This window comes from Cololabis saira, chromosome 6 (assembly GCF_033807715.1).
Source record: "Cololabis saira isolate AMF1-May2022 chromosome 6, fColSai1.1, whole genome shotgun sequence".
In the NCBI taxonomy this organism is placed as follows: Eukaryota; Metazoa; Chordata; class Actinopteri; order Beloniformes; family Belonidae; genus Cololabis; species Cololabis saira.
The window spans coordinates 184,746-190,971 of record NC_084592.1 but is presented as its reverse complement, the minus strand read 5'-3'; the positions used below and the strand labels follow the sequence as shown (position 1 = coordinate 190,971).

Genomic DNA, 6,226 nt, shown 5'->3' with positions numbered 1-6,226 from the left:
AAACCTCCTGAAGAGGTTTGTTTCATTGTCCCAGGGTTTCAGATGTTCCTCTGAAAATAAGCCTGTTGAAGATACTGGTTTTAATAAAACTTGGTCTTTAATAAGTTAGTAAACCTTAATGTTGTAACACTGTTTTTATAAATTATACATTTTATTTTTATACATTTTATAAATTAAATTGACCAACACCATTACCAGTTAACCTTTTTTTTTAGTAGTGGTATTAGAAAAAAATGTACAACTGTAAATTTGTTCAAAAATATTTATTATGCATATTTCTTTTTCACACAATAACTTTGAGGTAATACCCATCACAGAGATTCAATGGGAGGATAGTGGCTACACAAATGAACCTCGTCCTGGTGTTACTATCCCTGAACTGGACAGTCCTCTTTCGGAGCTGGAAACCATGGCTATGCAAGACAACATAGATCCATTGCAGCAATCTGACTGTTTTGGAGCGGACATCTATATTAACACTCTCCAATACATGCAGCACTTTCTTGAGGCCAGATAAAAGAACATGGGGCCGAACTAAAGTAGAACATTAATTATTGTGCCCACAATTCCCCATAGTGACACATTTGCCCCTACACAAGTCCAAAGCCAGAATCTATGGAGGTCAGGGCCATCATTAAGTCCTGCTGAAAACTTGTATAGCTCTGGTAGTGGCTGGGGAGCTTCAACTTCATGAAGCAAGTGAGAGCCACTGGATAGGTAGAAGTTACAACTTCCACATTCATGTTTCCAGTTGGGCGTTCCCACCCAACCCAAAACTTGGTCAGGTCACGCAGCACATCTGGAGTTGCTGTGGAAAAGGAAATTGTACTTGTGATTCTGTGAAATATATAAAAAAAGTATGACCTAATATAAAAGCCTTTCTGTTAGTTTGTGTTTTTCCCTTTCTCAATGTGAAATGGGCTTTACCATTTGTCAAATTCACATTAATCTGTACTCTTTTGTTGTGCTGTTGTGAAGCCGGGATAGAAACAGGACCGTTTCACAACAGTAAAGCCCATCTCCCACTTCATGAAATGAAACGAGTGCACATCGATGTGCTTAACATGAATAACCATTTTATTTTAGCAACTGGGATTGTTATGAGGAAACTATTAGGTGTGAATTAAGATGGGAATGAAAAATAAGCAAAGTAAGACAATTTATTACCTTCCTCTATGAATTTTCGAAGATATCCAGTGACTAGAGCGATTTTCTCTAGTGGGACAGTGTCATCCTCATCCTCGTCGCTGTCACAGCTTGGTTGTGGCCAGGTAATGCCCTGGATCAAAGACTAAGGGATCAAATATTAACATGTTTTATGCCAGGATCCAAACTTATTCAATGTTCAACCAAACAATTCTTAAATGTCTTTGCAAAAAGATGTCTCCAAATATGACTTAAAAAGCAGTTTACCTGTGGGTTGAGCTTCTCGCTTGACTCCCTTGGAAAAATTAAGGGGTGGACATCTGGCCTATCTGAAATAATTGGCCAGATTCCTGTTTCCTTCAGACCTTTACGGATTTGCTTAATTTGCTGTTTAACACGGTGGAGTACCTGCAGACATAATTGGCAGGAAAAAAGGTAACATTTACACATAATTTGATATGAAAGACTTTAGGCACAAATTAAACAAGTTACACAGCAATCTTAAAAAACAACAACATACGAACGAAATAATATAGAAAATAATTACAGCATGTGAAAGCAGTTCCTGAAAAAGCCAAACACGATTGGTGGAGGTTGGAAATGGAAAATCCCAGGACAGGCAAAGATCAGTCACTTTGGTATTTTCTTCTGCAGTAAGTTCATCATTCTTCAGCTAAAGTAGTTATATTCACAAACAGGTGAAATGAGTTAAATACTTAGATGAGAAGTTGTCACCAGGTAGTGCACGGAAAGTTAAGAGTTACAAAAAAAACCCTAACAATTGTAATTAAACACCAAAAGCTTTGGAAATGACAAATTAAAAAAGTGTCCCAGCACAGACATGAACAAAAATATAGTAATTCATAGAAATGTGCAGTTTGTAACCAAGTTACTCACTAAACCAATAGTTTGACGATGGTCAATATCAGGACAGTCCTCCAGGGTCAGAACTGATGCTGCAGTCTCACTGCTCCCACCAGTCAATACCGTCACCACAGGTAAACTGAGTCCTGAGAAGCCTATTCCACCATGCAGGAAAGAATGACCAATCATATGACCTGCCATCTCAAATAGGTTGCTGTCCCGCAAGACAGCAGCCGCAGAAGGAACACGGTGTTCTTTTTCCCCGTCAAATAGGGTTGTGGGTGCAGCAGAGCCTTAAGAAAAGAAAAAAAAAAAAAGGCAAGACTATTAAGCTTTTGTTTTTAAAATCATGCTAGCCCACAGTTGCACCCAAATCTGTCTTTGTAGGTTTATTTATATTACACTATAAAATACTATTTATTTAATGTAGAGTTTGCAAGTACTATTCCCTCATTCTATGAAATAAGTGTCCAAAGAAATGCGCAATTAAAAATGTAAAGTTAAAAGACACAGTCCGTCAAACAGACTCACCTAAATGAGTATGAAGCCAGTCTTCAATTTCTGCATGGCCATTGACAAAACATGTCTGTTGACACCATCACCCACTGCTGCATCTCCTTGGGAGGGTTGATTAGCAGGACAATCAAAAAGATAATGTTAAATAAACAGAGAATGGCTATTGTGCAAACTATGTAGTGTCTAAAGCAAAAAAATGGGTGTAAAAAGATTCAACTGTTAAATTACAGCAACAATTCAGTTCAAGTTATAACTACCTATAGTGGAAAAAGTTACACAGTTCAATAATACCTCTCAGCCTGCACTGGAAGGGTGCTGCCCAGTGAATATTCTTTAGCTTATAAAATGCAATGATTGCACTGTCCTGTTCTTCTTCTGCATCAAACATGTCGAGTGACAGAGAAAGGCGTGGACTTTCAGAGAAACGGTTCAGTAACTCTTCTCTGAATAACTGGCATGCTTTTTGGGGGTCAACTTCATTGGCCCAGGTTGAAGCTGTAATTTAACAAAGAGTGTGTTAATGCAAAGGACCTTTGCAGATGTAATTTCCTAAGTTTTCCCAGCAAAACTACACAAGTTTCACCATCGCTTTGATATGATATTTATTTATATATATACATTTTTTTTTTTATTAATCATTTCACAAAAGTTCCTTTCACAACACTGTTTCAACAATTTAACATCATAGCAGTGATTTTACAGAAATTACCTGCTGACAATTGTGGAACTGAGGGTCCTGGCAATTCTTCTTCCCTTGGGGGACTGGCTACAACGTTTTGTTGAGCACAATTCATTCTTAGAAAAGACAAAAAATATTAAATTAAAACAGTGCTTGGAAGAATAGGTAACAACCAAATCATGAGTGATGACTATTTGCATCTAGTTTGCCAAAGGTACCATAAGTTTATATGAAATTTAAGAACCTGTACTGTAGTTAATATACTAGACTAGGTTAACTAAATGCGATTCAGAATTAACATGAAAAAAAAATTACAAACTGAGGTGCACCATTTTACTAACCAATTCTGAATATCATCATCATCATCGGATAGTGACTATTAACAAGCTAAAGTTTCCTGAAATGAAGCTCCTCAGACACTTCAACACATGACATGTTGTGTTTTATCCATTTATGCAGAAAGGTGTTAATCTGATCATTATTTAAGTGATACCCTCATGAAAAATGACATTCTTTAGTATTGTCCGTATAACTGATTCAGAATATGCAAAACTTTCTTCTAATAGTTACCTGAATCTATTACACATAACCATCTTACCTCTCACCACATGTACTTGCATGAAATGATATGATTTCAGCTGGGTATGATACATGACAGATTGGGCAAATCTGCAAGAGAGAAGAAAAAAAACATCTGTAAAAACTTGTCATACATAAAATTACTATACTAATATTGAAATGTGTTAAGCACATCTTGCAGACAAGTTATGTTCACTCGTGAAAGGAAATATGATACAATCCTCAAGTTTGTAAATATGTGTAACAGTTAAAAAAAAAAAAAATCAGTTTGAGATGTGTTATGGAAAATTCATTTATATTTCTGGAAGCATTAAATCATTCTGAACTAAAACCTCTGCTTACTTTATGTTAGGATTCATTAATACTTTCTTACTAAACTGCAAAGCAAAATAGAAGATAAAACATATTACCCTCAAGATTTCATTAATGCCCATGGTAGATGGGACTGGGTTCTCATGAACGGAAGAATCCTCATCCATACATGTCCCAGATTCATTCTCCTAAAAGATAAAACACATTTTGAAAAGCATATAATAAACAAATACTTAGAGATAAGAGACATGACATAATACAGCTTACAGCTGATGAGCCATCACATCCCTCCACATGCAATGGCAAGAGTTGCAAAGGCATTTGACTACCACATGCAATGCATTTTGATTGTGGCATCTTGGAAAACTCTACTGAATCATAGGCAAGTGGTTCTGTAGAAAGCTTCTCCTGTAGTGGAACAACAAATAGTATGTTTTTCCCATTGTTAGATGCCGATTTAAGAAGCCTGGTGGAGTAACCCTCAGCGTCAGTTGGAATTATGGTAAGCTTGCGACGTCCGCTACCACCTATTTTAAAATGAAAAGAAGTACATTCTGTAAAATCTTGAAGTTTCACAATCATTATATTTTAAAGTTTTATAATGGCAGGGAAACAAATCACAGTAGTGTCATCTACTAATTTATTGGGGCTCTGACTGATAATTCTAAACCTAATATTACCATACACATTTGAGGTTTTAAATATCAAAACCTTAAAAGCTAAATTTTTCATAACTGGAGATTTCAAAATAATTTACCTGAACCCTTGTAAAACATCCAACCTCCTTGTAAGGTCCTGAGTTTTGGAAATTCATCTTCAAGTAGAGCCACAATCTTTAACAAAAAAATATTTTTTTCACGATTCTGCAAATGATTAACATTTTTAATAATTGACCATTATACAATATTATATACGATTACCTCGTTGTGTGTCAGCTGGTCTGGCATACTTAACATCCTCTTCCCAAGGCCAGCATGTGCAAGTTCCAGCTCTTCTGAGCCTTTTGGTGTGAGCTTACTGGGTTCCGAAAGGACATAAACATGAAAGTCTGTCCTTTTCACAATGCAAGGGGCAGGGGTTGAAAATCGCCGTTTTCCTCTAGGCTGATCCCGATTATTAAACATACTCGGGAACTGCCTGATGTGGAAAAGAAAAAAAAAGTTGTATGGAAAACAAAAGATCTTTACTTATTTTTCAATAATTTAATTTATAAATGTAATAAAAAGGTATAGAGTACAGTAACAATATTCATTTCTGTTCCAGACAACATTAATAGATGTTTCAGAATAATATTACTGAGTAAAGTGTTTTACTTTATAGTTATATGGAATTTTTCGTCATCTCTTTATACTTTATTAACAAATGTAGAAAAAGTAAGTTAAAGGTATCACCTTCTCATGGCCTGTCTCACGCTACCATCGTGTCAAAGGGGTGGTTCTTAACGTTCGAGGGTGAGCAGCGCTTAGTAACCCACAAACAGAGAGGTGGTGAAGCAACAAACGTTTATTGCGCAAAGGTTGTATAAAATCGGGGTGGGGAAAATGTCCTTAAAAGGGGAGAACTGTTTACTAAAATGGCCAATCCTAAAAAGGTTAAAAATGAACAGTCGCAAAGTCAATCTGTTCCGGGGTCCACTGTCTTGTCCAAAAGATGGTCCTCTTGCGCCCCCTCTGGAATCCTTGGCAGCGAGGCCCGCACCAACAGGGATCCTCTTCTGTACAGCTCCGGTCGATAATCAGACCCTGGAGCAAAGAAAGAGAGCCAGCAATCTGCCCTACAACCACAGGATATTTTAACGTGCTATCACGACGTGGTTCAGCAGGCAACAGCCAGTGTATTGGTTAGGGAAACTCACAGCTTTTGGGCAGAAGTTCCTACTTCTGCCATTACGTCCAAAGGCCTCCAATACACTGCTGTATTTGTGGTCTGTCTGGGTCTGCAGGGGCTCTCCGGCAACGAGGTATCCTGTGGGCCTCTGTCCGTCTGTTCAATCTCCCAGCTTGAATGTCTGCCTTGAATATATAAGGGGAAGGAAACCCTCCCCTCGTTCACCATTGGTCTAGGGGGGCCAGCCTGCAGTGGTTTATTGGCCACTGCAGCTGTCTGTCAGGATTCAGTTGATTGTGTTCA

The 6,226-nt window shown here is 37.5% G+C and overlaps 2 protein-coding genes across 3 annotated transcripts; both read right to left on the bottom strand.

Moving 5' to 3' along the window:
- Window positions 1–288: 288 nt before the first annotated feature.
- On the bottom strand, window positions 289–2,302 carry LOC133446301 (uncharacterized). Of its 2 annotated transcripts, XM_061724309.1 has the most exons (5): window positions 2,044–2,302; window positions 1,694–1,819; window positions 1,414–1,554; window positions 1,168–1,291; window positions 289–808 (listed from the first exon to the last, which is right to left on the bottom strand). In XM_061724309.1, exons 1-5 carry the CDS (start codon window positions 2,209–2,211, stop codon window positions 591–593), a joined length of 777 nt encoding a protein of 258 aa, XP_061580293.1. In that variant the 5' UTR covers window positions 2,212–2,302; the 3' UTR covers window positions 289–590. The 2 variants fall into 2 exon arrangements, with proteins under 2 accessions (XP_061580293.1, XP_061580294.1); XM_061724310.1 differs by lacking the exon at window positions 1,694–1,819.
- A 239-nt stretch (window positions 2,303–2,541) lies between these two features.
- LOC133446271 (uncharacterized) lies at window positions 2,542–5,181 on the bottom strand. The gene is made up of 8 exons (XM_061724281.1): window positions 5,017–5,181; window positions 4,854–4,929; window positions 4,364–4,623; window positions 4,195–4,284; window positions 3,804–3,874; window positions 3,236–3,321; window positions 2,818–3,021; window positions 2,542–2,627 (listed from the first exon to the last, which is right to left on the bottom strand). The coding sequence occupies exons 1-8, from the start codon at window positions 5,050–5,052 to the stop codon at window positions 2,542–2,544; spliced, it is 909 nt and encodes a 302-aa protein (XP_061580265.1). The 5' UTR covers window positions 5,053–5,181.
- Between the last annotated feature and the right edge of the window lie 1,045 nt (window positions 5,182–6,226).

What these genes read in the sequence shown, in the direction of transcription:
- LOC133446301 (XM_061724309.1), bottom strand. Translation starts at nt 2,211, where the DNA reads ATGGCAGGTCATATGATTGGTCATTCTTTCCTGCATGGTGGAATAGGC. An exon ending in AGGAACTGCTTTCACATGCT is followed by an intron (nt 1,555 to 1,693) that starts GTAATTATTTTC and finishes TTATGTCTGCAG; the next exon opens with GTACTCCACCGTGTTAAACA. An exon ending in TCGAAAATTCATAGAGGAAG is followed by an intron (nt 809 to 1,167) that starts GTAATAAATTGT and finishes CCTTTTCCACAG; the next exon opens with CAACTCCAGATGTGCTGCGT.
- LOC133446271 (XM_061724281.1), bottom strand. Translation starts at nt 5,052, where the DNA reads ATGTTAAGTATGCCAGACCAGCTGACACACAACGAG. An exon ending in AGTTCCACAATTGTCAGCAG is followed by an intron (nt 3,022 to 3,235) that starts GTAATTTCTGTA and finishes GTTAAATTACAG; the next exon opens with CTTCAACCTGGGCCAATGAA. An exon ending in CTTCCAGTGCAGGCTGAGAG is followed by an intron (nt 2,628 to 2,817) that starts GTATTATTGAAC and finishes AACCCTCCCAAG; the next exon opens with GAGATGCAGCAGTGGGTGAT.